This window comes from Schistocerca americana, unplaced genomic scaffold (genome assembly GCF_021461395.2).
Source record: "Schistocerca americana isolate TAMUIC-IGC-003095 unplaced genomic scaffold, iqSchAmer2.1 HiC_scaffold_242, whole genome shotgun sequence".
NCBI classification, from domain to species: domain Eukaryota; kingdom Metazoa; phylum Arthropoda; class Insecta; order Orthoptera; family Acrididae; genus Schistocerca; species Schistocerca americana.
The window spans coordinates 108376-125275 of record NW_025725953.1 but is presented as its reverse complement, the minus strand read 5'-3'; the positions used below and the strand labels follow the sequence as shown (position 1 = coordinate 125275).

The 16900-nt window shown below is 58.5% G+C and overlaps 1 protein-coding gene across 1 annotated transcript in view; it reads right to left on the bottom strand.

The window, feature by feature from the left end:
- Positions 1–8584: 8584 nt before the first annotated feature.
- Positions 8585–16900, bottom strand: part of LOC124576016 — a 28223-nt gene continuing 19907 nt past the window's right edge. The window contains exon 3 of the mRNA XM_047131200.1: positions 8585–8994. Within this exon, the coding sequence (XP_046987156.1) occupies positions 8585–8994 (410 nt within the window). The remainder of the gene's footprint in view (positions 8995–16900) is intronic.

Here is a 16900-nt window from a genome sequence, read left to right as displayed (position 1 = left end):
GCCGCCGTTAAACGCATTTCAGTGCGGCTCCAATACGCCTCCGACACGGGAACGTTCCGTTGCTCTACGAATGCGTTTCTCCCCTTTTTCCCTTCCTCTCTCTTTTGCCCCCCCTCCTTGCACTCTTGCCTCATTCCTCACGTTCTGCCCAGACATTCGACCGATCAACGTCAACCTTTCGTTACCGTTCTCAGCGCGACGGTGTACAACAGTATGACGGGTGTGCCCAAGACTTCGGTTCAGTTGCGTGACGCCGGTCTATCGCGCCGATCGACAGTTACTCAGGGGGCGACGGATCGGACCACGTCACCGACACACAAAACACTTTCAAACAAACAAATACATACCGGATGGACACAGACAAACACGTGTACAGACATTCGCCAAACAAACGACCACCGCCGCCGCCGCCGTCGTCGTCTAGCGTGCATCTTGAATGACGACATCGGTGTGCGTGCGTCGTACGCAATCAGTCAGACACGGCTATCAAACATCAGAGTCGAATGGTACATCATCGTGCGTGTCGCCGTACACGTACAGTACAATACAACAACAATGCGTCTTAATGGCACGTTCATTTCAACGTCACTCACACACCTCCACGCTGCAGTTACGTCGCACCATTGTCAAACTCGGCGTACAGCAAAGGGAATAGTGGGCGGCAAAAAAACAAAACAAAAACATTTCACATTTCACCCTCGCCATGTATGATGTGCAAAAAAACAAACCCGCAAACGGCCGTCGTTACGGTGACACAAAAGTCGCCGATCGCACTGTCCCCCCTCGCAGACGGGTAACACACACACACACCCCAACAACACCAATGGGTCAAAAACCACGCCAACGAGGCGTGCCACCATTCCACGCCACGGCGACCAACCTCGTGGCCGTACCCCGCGCAACACGCTTTGACGCGCCCCCCCACCCACAATCAAAATGCACACATACATCACAGCCGTCCACACACACAAACAACAACAACAATTCCGCCCTTCCCGCAAAAGGCAAGTTGGTGGCCCTGAAAAGGGCCGTTTTGCCGCTCTCGCAACGGAGGAGCCTTCTCCATCCTTCCTTCCATTCCAGAGCCACCTCCTTACTTGGAGCTCGTGTACTTGGTCACCGCCTTCGTGCCCTCGCTCACGGCGTGCTTGGCCAGCTCGCCAGGCAGCAACAGCCGCACAGCGGTCTGGATCTCGCGGGACGTGATGGTCGAGCGCTTGTTGTAGTGCGCCAGGCGAGAAGCCTCGGCCGCAATGCGCTCGAAAATGTCGTTCACGAAGCTGTTCATGATGCTCATCGCCTTCGACGAGATGCCCGTGTCAGGGTGCACCTGCTTCAGCACCTTGTAGATGTAGATGGCATAGCTCTCCTTCCTCTTGCGCTTCTTCTTCTTGTCGCCCTTCGAAATGTTCTTCTGCGCCTTGCCAGCCTTCTTGGCGGCCTTCCCGCTAGTCTTGGGCGGCATCTCGAACCAACGTACGGCAGCAGCAACACCAGTAGCAAGCGCTCCGCTCTAGTCAGCGTCTCCCCACACAGTGGCACCCGCCGCCAGCCGCCGCCGCACCTTTACCAGCTCGCCCTGTTGCGGCCGCCGACCAATGGGGCGCGCGCGCAACCGGCCGCCGCACCCGAGCCCATAAAGCACCCCCACCCCGGCTGCGCCGGCACGCACTCCGCTGCTCGACTCGCTGCCGCTCGCACCGGTCGTTTTCGTTTCCGTTTCGTGTGCACCGTCGCTAGCCCATCGCCATGTCCGGACGCGGAAAGGGAGGCAAAGTCAAGGGCAAGTCAAAGTCCCGCTCAAGCAGGGCTGGGCTCCAGTTCCCGGTCGGCAGAATCCACCGCCTCCTGCGCAAGGGAAACTACGCAGAGCGCGTCGGCGCCGGGGCGCCCGTCTACCTCGCCGCCGTCATGGAGTACCTCGCGGCTGAGGTGCTCGAGCTGGCCGGAAACGCGGCCCGCGACAACAAGAAGACGCGCATCATCCCGCGCCACCTGCAGCTTGCCATCCGCAACGACGAGGAGCTCAACAAGCTCCTGTCGGGCGTCACCATCGCACAGGGTGGTGTCCTGCCCAACATCCAGGCCGTCCTGCTGCCAAAGAAGACCGAGAAGAAGGCCTAAAGGAGGCCAGGCAATCGCAGCCGCCGCGTGCTCCCCTGCACGCAACGCGCTTTGCCGGCTCGGCCCACAACAATCGGCCCTTTTCAGGGCCACCACACAAACCTACGTCCAAAGCAAAATTTCAGTCGTCCTCGCCGCACCTTGTTTTGTTTTAACTTTGCACCGTCACAGCACAGCCGCCGCCGGCGCACGTCCGCCATCTTGTCGTCCACACAGCCCGTGTGGCCCAAAACACACACACACACACACACACATTTTGCACGGTCGCAGTCGCCTTCCAAACCGACAACGGCAGCAATAATGACCATTGTTAAAGGGAGGCGTGTCGACACACCGCCCTCCACTCCCGCGCGCAACGGCCGTCGACACGAACGAAACAGCTGATCCGGCCGCCTATGCCCACACGCCTTGCCTCGGAAACCCCAACGCCGCCGCCGCAAACAAACACACAGAGCCAAACCACGCAAGCAAATAATCACCGCCTCTCGCACAACAACACACAGCCCGCCATCTCCGTCGCGATCGATACAAAGACACACAATAACAAACACACAAACGAAGCAGCTCCACACACAGCCAGCCACATGACACGTTTCCTTTCCTTCTCCCCTCCCAGTCACATCACGTCGCTCAAACGGAAAGAAAGAAAGAAACAAACAAACAACACAGCGCACACACGCAGCAACAACAACACAGACTCTTTCGCACTTTTCAACTTCCGAACAGTGTGGTGGCCCTGAAAAGGGCCGTTTTCTAGTCTCTCCCACCCACAAGCACGGCCGCGGGAAGGCCAGCGCCCGCTGCGACGCAGCCTAACCGCCGAAACCGTACAGGGTGCGCCCCTGCCTCTTCAGGGCGTACACCACGTCCATGGCCGTCACAGTCTTGCGCTTGGCGTGCTCAGTGTACGTCACCGCGTCGCGGATCACGTTCTCCAGGAACACCTTCAGCACCCCGCGGGTCTCCTCGTAGATCAGACCAGAGATGCGCTTCACGCCGCCCCTGCGAGCCAGGCGGCGGATGGCGGGCTTCGTGATGCCCTGGATGTTGTCGCGCAACACCTTGCGGTGCCGCTTGGCGCCACCCTTGCCGAGCCCCTTTCCTCCCTTGCCGCGGCCTGTCATCCTTCCTTCCTCGGGCAAAGCAAAACGTGCACAAACAGCAGCTGCAGCGGCTGGCGAGTCGGCTACGGTCTGCGCCCAGCGCGCCCGCCGCCCCCCTATATAGACTCTGGCCCGCCCTCCCCCCACCACGCGCAACCGAGGGCATATAAGCGCAGCACGGAGGCGCGCGGGCCCGTTGTCAAGGCAGCACCGGACGCCGCGCCGCACCTAACCTCCACGCACGCCGCTCCGCTACCGCTACCGCTACCGCCATGGCCCGCACAAAGCAAACGGCCCGCAAGTCCACCGGCGGAAAGGCGCCGCGCAAACAGCTCGCCACCAAGGCGGCGAGGAAGAGCGCGCCCGCCACCGGAGGCGTCAAGAAGCCCCACCGCTACAGGCCGGGCACCGTCGCCCTGCGAGAAATCAGGCGCTACCAGAAGAGCACAGAGCTGCTCATCCGCAAGCTGCCATTCCAGCGCCTAGTGCGCGAGATCGCCCAGGACTTCAAGACCGACCTGCGCTTCCAGAGCTCCGCAGTCATGGCCCTGCAGGAGGCCAGCGAGGCCTACCTCGTCGGCCTCTTCGAAGACACCAACCTGTGCGCAATCCACGCCAAGCGCGTCACCATCATGCCCAAGGACATCCAGCTCGCGCGCCGCATCCGCGGCGAGCGCGCCTAAACCGCGCCGCGGCACCGCACCGCACCGCACCGCACAAACAAAAACGGCCCTTTTCAGGGCCACTAACATCTCTCCGTCGCGAGCAAACTTTGTCGGTCGCCTGCCTCTCGCCCCGCAACCCAAAAACAAAAAAAAACCACCACTTCCCGTCCGTCCGCCACACCCGCTCACTCTGCCTGCCTGCTAGCAGCGCGCAACAATCACACATCATCCCTCCCCGGCGCTCAAAGCGCACAATACCCAACGGCCGACGTCACACCGCACGGGTGGCTGGCCGGCCGCCGCTTTCGTTTCGAAAACAAAAAAAACCCGCACTCCACTCCGACGGCCAACGGCCAGGCAGGCGCGCGCGCTCGCTCGCTCTACGCGCCACCGAAATCCCCGCCGACTCCTTCCACATCTCAACGTGCCCCCCGTTGCAAAACATAACACACACACACACACACACACACAAAGGAACAAAACAAAACAAAGACCAGACACGACTCGACAAGACAGACATCCGAGACGAACGAACGCAGGCAAGCCAACCAACGTATTCAAACAAAACAACGTGACAGAAAAACCAACCGTCGGCCGCCGCCACAAACACGGCGACAATCAACCACGACAACAACAACAACAACACCGCTTACCGCTACCGCCGCCCACACCCGCCACCGACCCCCGCAATCCAACCACCACGGCACGCAAACAGCATCCCCACGGGCATACAGAAACGCCAGACAGACACCCACACCAAACGCAACACGACAATCAAAACCTTCCCCGACGTGCTTTGATGGCCCTGAGAAGGGCCGTTTTGGGCCGCGCGTCTCTTGCGCGCCACTAGACGACGACGGGGGGTGGGGACGACGGAGTCAAGCGCCAAACCCTTCCTTTCTCCCATCTCTTTCTCCTCTACTCTACTTCTTCTTCTTGGGCGAAGCCTTCGCCTTAGACGGCGTCGTCGCCTTCTTCGGGCGCGGCGCCTTCGGCTTCTTCGTCGGAACCTTGGCGGCCTTCTTCGCCTTCGACGGCGACTTGGCCTTGGCCGGCTTGGCCGCAGCCGCCTTCTTCGCACCCGCGGGCGCGGCCGACGCCGCAGACGCCTTCTTGGCGGCGCCCGCCTTCCGACCGGTCGCCGCCTTCACGCCACCAGCCTTCTTTGCGCCGGCCGCACGGGCGCCCTTCTTCTCCTTGCTGGCCGGAGCGGCGCGCTTCTTCTTGGCACCGCCAGCACGAGCCTTGCCGCCCTCGGCCGCCCCCCCGCCGCCGGCGCCGGCAAGCTTGAACGAGCCGGACGCGCCCTTCCCCTTCGTCTGCACCAGCTCGCCCGCCACGACGGCCGACTTGAGGTACTTCTTGATAAACGGCGCCAGCTTCTCCGCGTCCAGCTTGTAGTGCGCGGCTATGTACTTCTTGATCGCCTGCAGCGACGACCCGCCGCGCTCCTTCAGACTCTTGATGGCGGCCGTCACCATCTCAGAGGTGCGCGGGTGCGCAGGCTTGGCGCGCGGCTTCTTCGCAGACGACGCAGACTTGGCCTTCTTCGTAGTGCCGGTGGCGGCGGGTGCCGCAGCAGTCTCGTTCGTAGCCGCCTGATCTGCCATTTCGACGACGCGCGTAACACACAGCGAGAGCGAGCGGGACGGCAGGCAGGCACGCAAGCACAGCACAGCAGCAGAGCAGAGAATGCTGTCGCATCATGGTGTAGTGTCCTCCAGGTTGACACTACTGGTGTGTGGGTGAAGTTCTGGTAGAATCGCTCTACCCTTCCTTCAGCAAGTGGGACATCAGTGTCCTTCCAGGTTTTTCTTAGAGAGAAGCTTTTGGGTGTCTATGCTGCCCTGCTTCGTGGGCAATTTGATAATTGATGCTTGCTGCGGTTGTTTTTTTTTTTTTTTTTTTTTTTTTTTTTTTTTTTTTTTTTTTTTTTTTTTTTCCGCAGCAGATGTGGCTAGGCGCTACTTGTTACGTAGCAGTGTCTTCTAATCTGGTAGGGCGGCAACGTCTGCTGGTCGTCTCAGCAGGTCCGGCCAGCGGAGTGTGCGTCGCCAGTGTGGACGTCGTCCCAGATTCCTTATCAGCGGGTTGGTGGATGTACCCGCTTTGTTGTAGAAGTTTGTGGCCGCTTCTTCGAACCGCCTGCGTAGCGGTTCGATGTCTGCGACCACGTGAGTGTCCTCCGTCGGGAAGTCCCTTGGGAGGTGAAGAGCTAACCTGAGAGCCCTGTTCTGCAGTTTTTGCAGCCGCTCCAGGTTAGTTTGCGCCGTGTTGCCCCACACTACCGCCGCGTATTCGAGGAGAGGTCGAATTACGGACTTATATAGCGTGAGGCCGACGCAGGTAGGCAGCGTCGTAGTGGGGTTTAGCAGTGGGTAGAGGAGTCTTAGTCTACCCAGTGCTTTGCCCCTGATGCTCTCCACGTGTGGCCTCCAGGTGAGGTGCCGGTCCAGTGTGACGCCCAGGTACTTCGCAGTACCGTTCCACGGGACCGGGACGCCTCGGACCGAGACTGTGGGCGCGTCGTCCTTGACGTGTCTCGTCGCAATGACGATGGCCTGGGACTTCTCCCCATTGTAAGCCAGGCGCCATTTTTTCGCCCAGTCAGTGAGGGCGTCGGTGGCCGTCTGAAGTTTCCGCTGCAACGCCTCGACGCATCTGCTGCGGCTGTACACGGCCGTGTCGTCCGCATACAGCGCCAGGTTGACGTGGGCTGTGCGCGGTGGGTCGGCCGTGTACAGAGAGTAGAGCGTCGGCCCAACGACCGAGCCTTGAGGTACACCCGCGAGTATACGACGCTCCGTGGAGATTCCACTGTCTGCTCTGACGTGGAACGTTCTGCCCTCGAGGTAGCTCTGTAAGAGCTTCACGTGCGACACCGGGACGCCCTGGTCAAATAGTTTGAACAGGAGGCCCCGATGCCACACGGAGTCGAAGGCACGCGACACGTCGAGCAGGAGAGCGCCGAAATACTCGCGTCGGTCGATGGCACCGAACGCCTCCTCTGTTAGGCGCAGCAGCTGGTGTGTCGTGGCGTGTTGACTCCTGAAGCCAAACTGTTCGTTTGGTAGGAGTTGTTCTGCCTCGATGATCGCCCGCAGGCGGACCAGATACAGGCGTTCGAATATTTTCGAAAGTGCTGGAAGCAGGCTAATTGGCCTGTAGTTTTTCGCCCTTCGAATGTCCTTCCCTGGCTTGGGGAGGGCTACTATTTCAGCATGCTTCCAGCACGACGGGAACTGTTTGCTGAGCAGCACCTGGTTGAAGGTTGACGCGAGGACGTCGGCTGCCGTGTCTGGTAGCTGCTTCAGCATTATGTTCGTTACGTCATCTGGTCCACCTGCTTTTTTAGCATTTAGGTGGCGAAGCTGCAGCTTGACTTCGTCGGCTGAGATCGGCGGAATGGCGTCTTCTACCTCGTCATACTCCGCATCGAGGAAGACGGGGAGGCGTTCTTCTACCATCTGGATGTGGGCGGCGTCTATCGGGTCGTCGATCGGAGTGAAATTCGCGGCGAACGCGTCCGCTAGGGCTTCTGCCTTCGCGTTCGGCTCGCTCACGAATTCGGCTCCCACTTGCAGCGGCGGAATCCGTTGCATACGGCGCAGGTAGCCTTTTACGGCTTTCCACGCCGAGCCGTCATCGATGTTTAGTTGCTCCACCTTGCGCGCCCACTCCTGATTGCGGTGCGTGTCTACATCGGCCTTGATATGCCGGCACAATCTATTTAATTCGCGCTTTGTGGCTCGATTTCTTGTCCTCTGCCACTCGCGCTGTAGGCGGTTCTTTTGCGCTATAGCCTCCCGGATGTGTCGTGGCAGAGGGTGTGGCCGGCAGTCGATGTTGGCGTCGTCTCTGACAGGCGTGGACGCTGCCGCGGCGTCAACTATCGACTGCCTGATGTGTTGAAGTGCTGCGTCTGCTCCGTGTTCCGCCGCGTCCGGTGTGGCCTCAAGGGAATCGGCGACGGCGTTGCGGAACTCGTCCCAGCTGATGTCTCGTATGTCGAGCCCTCTCCGCTGTCTTGGGAGAGCGTCGGCGTCGAGGTCAAGTATGACCGGTACGTGGTCGGAGGACATCTTTGGCCGCGTACCGGCCGTGACGTGCAGGCGAGCGCCCTTGATGATCATGATATCCAGGATATCCGGGTGGCCCCGGTTCCGTGGATATATTGTCGGTTCATGAGGACCGATGACGACAGCTTCGTGGCGTTCCGCGACATGGAGTAAGCGCCGCCCGCTTGTGTTGGTCGTCCTGCTGTTCCAGACCGCATGCTTCGCGTTGAAGTCTCCCCCCAGTATGATTTTTCCGGGGAGAGCCAGCAACTTGTTGTAGTCTCCCGGTAGGAGCGCTCCTCTAGGCGGTCTGTAGACAGCGACGAACGTTATGGCGCCGTGTGCCGTCTCCACTGATACGGCAGTCGCTTCTGTCGTTGCCAGTTCCGGTATTTGGACGCGGTGGTGTCGTAGCGTCCTCCGTACATACACCGCTGTGCCGCCTCCGTGTGTTGGCCTGTCGTCCCTGTAGCATTCGTAGTTCGCTACGCCGACTCGGACGCCAGGCTTAAGCCACGTTTCGGTGACGAGACATACGTCGATGTTCTCGTCCCGTATAAGCTGCCGGAATTCGCCTGCCTGCTTAAGGAGTCCCTCGGCGTTGAAGACGCAGGCTGTTAAACTCCTTAGCGCTTCAGGCATGATGGCTGCGTGGTTGGATGGCGGATGCAACTTTCTGCACCACGGCCAGGAGCTCAGTCATCTGCTGCATCATTGTTTCCATGCAGCTGAGCATCCGCTCCACGCGGGCTTCATTGGCAGCGTTGCCGCCGACAACATGGCGCGCGTTGGTCTCCATTTGTCCGCCATCTTGTCGGGCGCCGACAGTATGGCGGGGCGCCGTGGGACGCCGCCATCTTGGCTCCGGGAAGTCCTTCGGGCTCGCAAGGTTAGGCGCGGCTGCCGGTGGTTGGTCCACTGCGCGTGCCGGCGGGGCCGGGAAGGCTCGCGCTGATTGGTCCGCGACGCGCTGGGTCGCTGCAGGGAGGGGAGCCTGGCGCTGCTGGGGTGCAGCGGCCGGGACTACCTGCCTGCGCGGCAGCGCTGTGGGCGGGGCAACGGCGCTTTGTCCTGCAGATGGGCCAGCTGCCGGCTGGGCTACGGTAGGTGGAGTCTGTCCGCCATTTCTCGCCGATGCGCGCGGAGCGGGGACTCCATTTTGTGGCGCCGCATTGTCTGCGACTTGGCGCGCTTTTGCGGTCGTTGCCCTGCCTCGGCGGCCGCCTCTCCTGTTGTTCCGCTTCTTCCGGGGCTGGGTACTGCGTTGGCGGGAACTCTGCCTTTGTGTTCCTTTGTCTTCGTTCCCGCGCGCGCGATCGGCGAAGTCGAGGAGCACTGGGCAGCCACGGTAACTTGCCACGTGTTTGCCTTGAGCAGAGAATCACAAGGCCCAGCCAGTGTCGCGGGCGGGCGCGGACGGCCGAGAGAGCGGCCGCCACTCTGCGCGCCGCCGCGCCGCGCCTCCCGCGCTTGCTACCGCCCAACGTCCGACAGCCTGTGCGGAGCAGCCCCAAACCTGCGCCACAACCGCCCGCGCCTTTCAAACCACCGAGGATGGGGCTACACACAGCCACACCACAGTCGCCAACCAGTCGCCACGGCAGCGCCGCAAACCACGGCCAAACTGCAGCTACCGCGCGCTACAGCCTGGGTCGGCCCGCCGAGAATCGCCGCCCCCGCCCAAATGCCGCCCCCACAGCCCCAGCCGACGACCCGCCACAATGGCCAAACCTTCGGCAAAACTCCCACACCGTCGCCGCGGCAGCCCGGCCAGCGCGGCCGGCGCCACAGCCACACAAGCCGAGGCGTGCGGCGATGACGGCCGTGCAAACGCGCCTCCGCCGCCCCATCGCCTTCCGTCGCCCTCCCGCCGTTTCCCGATCGGCCCGCAGCCGTCGGGCCACATCGCGCGCCGTCCTCCTCCTCTCGCCCGCCAACATTCACAGCCGTTTCTCAACAATTGCCCGCCGCAAACGGACGCCGCCTGCGCAACAGGCGCCGCCGCCCCTCGCCGCTTCCGACCCAACCCCTCGACCGAGGCAAACCGCAATCCGAATCTACAGACCAACCCAATCTGCCGTCAAGCACACACGACAGCCGACCTTACACGTTACGCGTTACACATTACGTTTACACGTCTACGTTAGGTTAGGTTAGGTTAGGTGGACGTGGGTTAGGTTAAGGGGACTTGGGTTAGGTTAAGCGTCAAACTTAGGTTAAGCATTCAAACACGTCAGGCGTCAGAGGTTAGGTTAGGTTAGGTTAGGTTAGGTTAGGTTAGGTTAGGTTAGGTTACACGTTAGGTTAAGGGGTCAGTGCTAGGTTAAGAAGCGTCAAACGTAGGTTAAAAAAGCGTTCAAAAACGTGAGGCGTGAGCCGGACAGCTTACCTTACGTAGACGTTAGGGGCTCACAGGCTGAGCTCACCTCGCCACACCACAGGTTAGGTTCGGTTCGGTTCGCTCGGCTCAGCGTAAAGCGCCGAGGTCAGGGTTACGTTCGTTCACCTTCGGGCGCCACACTTTCGGTTGAAAGGTCGCGACGGGACGACGTCGGCAGGCACGCCGCAAACGAACAAAAACGTACAGACGACGTCGGAAACCGCCGACAGACGGGGGAGCAGCACGACCACGACCAGACACCGAGCGCGAACGAGACACACGCGAACCACCCCCACCGGCCAAAGGGCACCACACAACAACCCAGAGCACCACGTGTCGACACCAGAGCAACCCGCCGCTCACGCGACATGGCTGGCACCGAAGGGCAACCGCCCGCAACTGCGCTTTCCGCGCCGGCCCGGATGCACGTCGTGCTACAACAACACCACTACCGTACACAGCCGCTGTTCACAACATCACTATCAATGGCGCGCCCGCGGCTCGCCGCCGTCGCCGTCGCAGTCGCAGCCCCAACGCCAGCACTTTTGCACCACCATTCACACGCACCGCAACACAGCTCGCCGACACAGCCGAACAAAACAAACACCACACAACAACAGCAACAACGCCGCCGCCTCTACTTGTGCCGGCGACCCACCCCGCCGATGGCGCACCTTTCGCCAGCCGGCAATCGACACACACGCACCCACCCACCGGGGCCCAGTGCAAAAAAAAAAAAAAAAAAAAAAAAAAAAAAAAAAAACAAAAACACACAAAAACAAAAAAACCAAACAACACAAACGACACGGGAAGCGCACACCGCCACTTCGCGCGCACGCCACCAACCAGTCGTCGTCTCAAAATAACAAACACAAACAAAATAAACTAACAACTAGGGCAACACAAAACAAAAACGCCTCGCACGAACCGCCCACAAAAAGGACAAGCACACGCACAGCCTCTGCTGACGACCACGACGCAGCGGCACGCTGCTCCTGTCCCGCGCCCCGCGCCCCACTCGATTCACAACTCACGCGACACCGTCAACGACGGGCTCGCTTCCCGCAACCTACCACCTTTCCGCCACGACGCACAGCCCCAGCCCCACCCGACGACGCCCGTGGCAACGACTGCACTTTCACCACCGCCTCCCCCTTCCCCCCCAAAACACACACACACACACACAGCCAGCCAAAAACGCACTCGCGACCCACACATGCACGTGCATCGGCACACGCCAACCAGTCAACGTCGACAACCACACGCAAGGCTCGAAACGAAACCGGCGTCCTTCCACGTTGCCATCAAGCTACGCGACACAAGACACAAGGAACCAACACAACAGCCGGCCCCACTAATTCCCACTCTCACGCCGCAAAAAGCACACCGAAACCGCCAAACGCACGCACATTCCCCTTCGCACTGACACCACCGACCGGCTCGCTACCACACACCTCTCGGCAGCCGTTTCACGCCAATTCGCCACACCGCCCACACAGTCGACAAGCGCCCGCCCTGTACGGCACACGCAACGACGCAGCGCAGCAAAGGGCGCCCGCAACACATACCTCTCCGCCGCCCGACGCGCCAACCGCCACACCACACCGCCAGCCACTCGCAAATTGTGCACTGCCACCAGCCACACGTCCAACACGCCGCGCCGCCTCCGGCCACCCGCCAGGGGGCGCTCACGTCCGCGACAACAGCGCGGCCCGCCGGGCCGGGCCGAACCGAACCGAGCCGCCGCTGCTCTGCACTCGGCACGGCCACACCCTGCTGCAGACCGGGCTCGTCCCTCTGTACGCGTCTGCCTGCGCATCAACACAACACGACCTTTTTCTTTTTTTCCTCTCTACCGCCATCCCTTCTTCTCGCGTTTTACTCGTTGTTGCAGCAGCGGCGCACACCTACACATCCACAGCCCCAGCCGAGCCGGCCTCACCTCAGGGCCCGCCGCCAGCGTCTCCTCCTCGGGCACAGGTGCGGTGCTGTGGCCGCCCATCCAACCGCATTGCTGGCCGTCCAGCCACCAGGCGTTCCCACTGCCGCGAGCCACGCCGCGCACCGACCCTGCTGCAGAAAACGAAGCATAGCCAGAGACCGACCGATACACAAAGCAAGCCGTCGCCTCGCCTCTTGTCCTTCCTGCCTTCCTTCCGCCCCCGCCCTTCTCACACCACCGCCTCTCCACTTTCGCCCCCCCCCCCCTCCTTTTTTTTTTTTTGTTTTCTTCTTTCTTTCTTTCTTTCTTTGGCCCTCTCTCCTTCCCGCCATGGCGGTTACGGCACCGCCTGCAGCGGCAGATTTTTTGCGCCCACACGCCTACTCCTACCACCATTAACCTTGCCCTGCCCTGCCCATCAACGTCGCAGTCGAACCGACGCTTGCCAACACACTGCCCACGTTCCTTTCTCTTTTCGGCCTACGCCCATTACGCGCCGCCGCCACAGCACCTTCCCTTCCCACAACACACCGACGTCATCACACGCACCCAAAACAGGGGCCACGACCGTGTTCCTCGCCCACTCCCATCCCGCACGGTACGCACATTCCCAACTACTACCGCGCACCCTCCCTTTCCAATCTGTGTGTCTCTGTGTCTGTGTCCTGTCCGCGCGTGACGCCTCTCAACATCCGCCGTCCCCCGTCCCGTTTTCGCCCCCATGCCGTCGTCGCGCCGCCTCCTCCCCGTCCACCGCCGCCCCTGTCCGCCCCGCACCACACCATACACCGCTGCTTGTCCCGGCCGTTGCCACCAAAGGCGCCGACCGCAAACGCGCCACGCCGCAGCCCCCGTGCGTCTCGCGCTCGCTTGCATCTCCGTGCCGACGCTGCCTCTCTTCCCACTCGCACTCGACCTCGACAACACAGTCTTTGGCTCCGCCACTGCGTGTTCCGGTGGTACGCACGCTGCACCACGTATGTATTCATTACCAGAGCGATGGCGAGGCATGACAGCATCTCTGTCTGACCAGAGAGTTCTTTATCGCTGCTAGTCGGCGCTTGGACCGCGCCAGACGACAGTAGTTGCACGCACCGGGTCGCCAGGAACAGTTGTTATATATATTGTAGCGCGAGTCGGGAGAGGTAGTAGTCGGTCGACAGTAGTAGCGGGTGGACGGTTGTACTGAGCGGGCGTCGGCGGCGTGCTCTGCTCGTCTCGCGACTCTGGTCACGGTTCAGGACGATGTATAGTATATTGTGTTATAATCAAAAGGTGGTGTGACGCTGCATTGCGCAAATCTGATAACGTATGTTCATTGTACTTATTTTGTTCAACAACAAAAGCCCCACTATTACTTTTTTTCTAAAGTAACTTTTGTCTCTTAACGAAAAACATTCACTTTTTAAAGACTACTTCCTATGGCATTTCCCTCCAAGGAGTGCAATTAATTACCAGCCAGCACTCATTCATTGCACACAGCTGTGTAAGGGGTATCTACAATTGAGGAGCGGATATAAATGCAATTTTTTGTTTTTTTTTGTTTTTTGTTTTGTGTGTGTGTGTGTTGTAACCTCCCAGCAATATTTAAAATAATGGACAATGTTATTTACGGATGCTAATGGACATTGCGCTAATTGTAACCTCGCCCACAATGAGAGGTATTGAAAATGGCAACAAAAATGTGCAATTCGCAATCTGACTCAAATATAAAGTCTTCACACAACATTTACAAAAGTCCGTTCAGTGACAAGAAACTTCAATTAAACCGAAATATCGGTCTTTGGCCCTGTGCAAAACAATCAGAATTAAAAGTCTTACCTCCGAATAAATGGATGTCACATTTCTGCTCTGGTTGTTGCGCAGCGCTTGGAGGAACTGCATTGCAAATAATAATATTCTCTTTCTTTGTGATTTTAGTGACATTTTTCTTCAAAGAAGTGGAACGAACTCTTTAGTTCAATAAAAGATTAAATGTTTGAAAAATGCTTTTGAAATAAAAATTATTATTGGGGAACTTGTTGGAGAATAATTACAATAAATACAATTTCTCATTATCTAACGATTATATCAATTAACAGTATACCTTATTCACCATCTTGACCAGTGTTGCCGACCGCCTACATCACACAACCGCACTCGGCTGCTACTACTGACCGACCGCTCTGCATGACGACTATTAGCGTACTGCACGCGACGACTACTGACAGAGTACAGCCCTCAACTACACAGACTGACTGACTGACTGAGAACCGCTCGCAACACTCGCGCAGTCCAGCGCAAACTCTCTGGTCACAGATGCTACAATGTCTCGCCATCGCTACTATGTTACATACGTGTTTCAGTGTCTTTTTCATTGGGGTAACGATCTTTGGCTCTTTTTATTCTGAATACAGGGCCAAAGGTCAACGGCTGCTGCCCTTATACAATTTATCAGGTTTCATTATGTCTGTTGCAATGTTACATACGGTTCACTCTTTCATTAATATTATCGTTGGGTTTGTTTTGTAGGGACGTTAACATTCTGGCACATTTTTATTATCATCGGACTCTCTGCTATTTGTGCAGGGAGGTTATACCTGGGTCCATTTCCATTTACATTTTAATATTGATAGACTTTTTGTTTTCTTTTTTGTTTCTTGTTGTTTTTCCTTCTTTTTTTTTGTTGTTTTTTTTCTTTTGTTTTGTTTTTCCCGCTCTCACCACCACCGCCGCATCACGCCTTCCGTTTTCTTGGTTTCTTTTCTGTGCTTCAACATCACCGCGCCCCATTTCCACACCACAGCCATCAGCCTCCAAGACGGGCGGGCGCAGTGTGCCATTTCCGGCGCACAAGCACACCCGTACGGTACTCTCCTCGCCCCCACGCCACCAACAACACAGCGACCACGCGGCTTTCAGGCACGGCACGGCACGGCACCGGCGAAATGCGCCGCCCCCGCCCCTCCGCGCATCCGTCCGTCTCGCCACGTTCACTGACAACCACAACACAACACCGCTCCCCTCCCTGGCAACTCACATTGTTTTTCTCCTCCTCTTTTGCACAAACCACAACGCCGAGCACAGGCGCAAGCCACCCACACCGCGCCCCTCCCCGTCCCGTCTTTGGCCGCCGCTCCTCGTTTCCTCGTTTGCCCCCTCCCATCTCCCGAAATGCCATGCCAGCAGCGTTACGCATGCCCCTCCCCTGTCCACACAACACTACCGCCTAACGAACAGCCTTTTCCGGGCCACATGCAGGGCACGCCCACCTCCAAACGCTGCCAATTCACGGACGCACACACACACTCACTTTCTCGACACCTTTCTGTACGGAGGGTGCGTCATCTCGACCGTGACAGAGTGACGGCAACTATCGACGATCCATTTCCCCCCACTGGTAAAACATGTCCACTAACACCTACATACATCATTCAAGTACACAGACAATAGCATACACACAATGGGAGGGCACACGAACATGGACGGCACGGCACTGTCATACACTCTTCCTCAGAACCATATCAACAAACGTTACGTACATCCGGGAAAGCGAAAGCGAACGCGAAAGCGAAAGCGAAAGCAAAGGCAAAGCCCAATGCAGCCGTCAAAGGTAACGTTCACCACGGCAGACACTTGCAGCCGCGCCGCCGTTAAACGCATTTCAGTGCGGCTCCAATACGCCTCCGACACGGGAACGTTCCGTTGCTCTACGAATGCGTTTCTCCCCTTTTTCCCTTCCTCTCTCTTTTGCCCCCCCTCCTTGCACTCTTGCCTCATTCCTCACGTTCTGCCCAGACATTCGACCGATCAACGTCAACCTTTCGTTACCGTTCTCAGCGCGACGGTGTACAACAGTATGACGGGTGTGCCCAAGACTTCGGTTCAGTTGCGTGACGCCGGTCTATCGCGCCGATCGACAGTTACTCAGGGGGCGACGGATCGGACCACGTCACCGACACACAAAACACTTTCAAACAAACAAATACATACCGGATGGACACAGACAAACACGTGTACAGACATTCGCCAAACAAACGACCACCGCCGCCGCCGCCGTCGTCGTCTAGCGTGCATCTTGAATGACGACATCGGTGTGCGTGCGTCGTACGCAATCAGTCAGACACGGCTATCAAACATCAGAGTCGAATGGTACATCATCGTGCGTGTCGCCGTACACGTACAGTACAATACAACAACAATGCGTCTTAATGGCACGTTCATTTCAACGTCACTCACACACCTCCACGCTGCAGTTACGTCGCACCATTGTCAAACTCGGCGTACAGCAAAGGGAATAGTGGGCGGCAAAAAAACAAAACAAAAACATTTCACATTTCACCCTCGCCATGTATGATGTGCAAAAAAACAAACCCGCAAACGGCCGTCGTTACGGTGACACAAAAGTCGCCGATCGCACTGTCCCCCCTCGCAGACGGGTAACACACACACACACCCCAACAACACCAATGGGTCAAAAACCACGCCAACGAGGCGTGCCACCATTCCACGCCACGGCGACCAACCTCGTGGCCGTACCCCGCGCAACACGCTTTGACGCGCCCCCCCACCCACAATCAAAATGCACACATACATCACAGCCGTCCACACACACAAACAACAACAACAATTCCGCCCTTCCCGCAAAA